This window comes from Penaeus monodon, chromosome 28, assembly GCF_015228065.2.
Source record: "Penaeus monodon isolate SGIC_2016 chromosome 28, NSTDA_Pmon_1, whole genome shotgun sequence".
Classification (NCBI taxonomy): Eukaryota; Metazoa; Arthropoda; class Malacostraca; order Decapoda; family Penaeidae; genus Penaeus; species Penaeus monodon.
In genome coordinates, this window is record NC_051413.1 from 3,933,437 (window position 1) to 3,933,645 (window position 209).

The window sequence follows — 209 nt, forward strand, 5'->3', positions numbered from 1 at the left end:
CAACCCCCCCCCCCTCCTTCCACCTGCACGCCATCACAAAGCCCCTTTCTCTCTCTCCTGCAGGTATCCTACGTGGTGAACCCCGACGGCTACGAGACACGACGTTACTGCTGGATGTCCGTCGAGCGTGGGATGCTGGTGTCCTTCATCGTCCCCGTCTGCTCGCTTATACTGGTGGGTGTGGCGCCGGGAGGAGAAAAAGGCTGTTG

General features: G+C 60.8%; 1 protein-coding gene across 1 annotated transcript in view; it reads left to right on the top strand.

Annotated features, from left to right (window-relative positions):
- LOC119590911 (adhesion G protein-coupled receptor B1-like) overlaps positions 1-209 on the top strand; it is a 24,860-nt gene that overhangs the window by 20,881 nt on the left and 3,770 nt on the right. Inside the window, exon 3 of the mRNA XM_037939648.1 lies at positions 64-174. Coding sequence (XP_037795576.1) covers positions 64-174 — 111 coding nt within the window. The remainder of the gene's footprint in view (positions 1-63; positions 175-209) is intronic.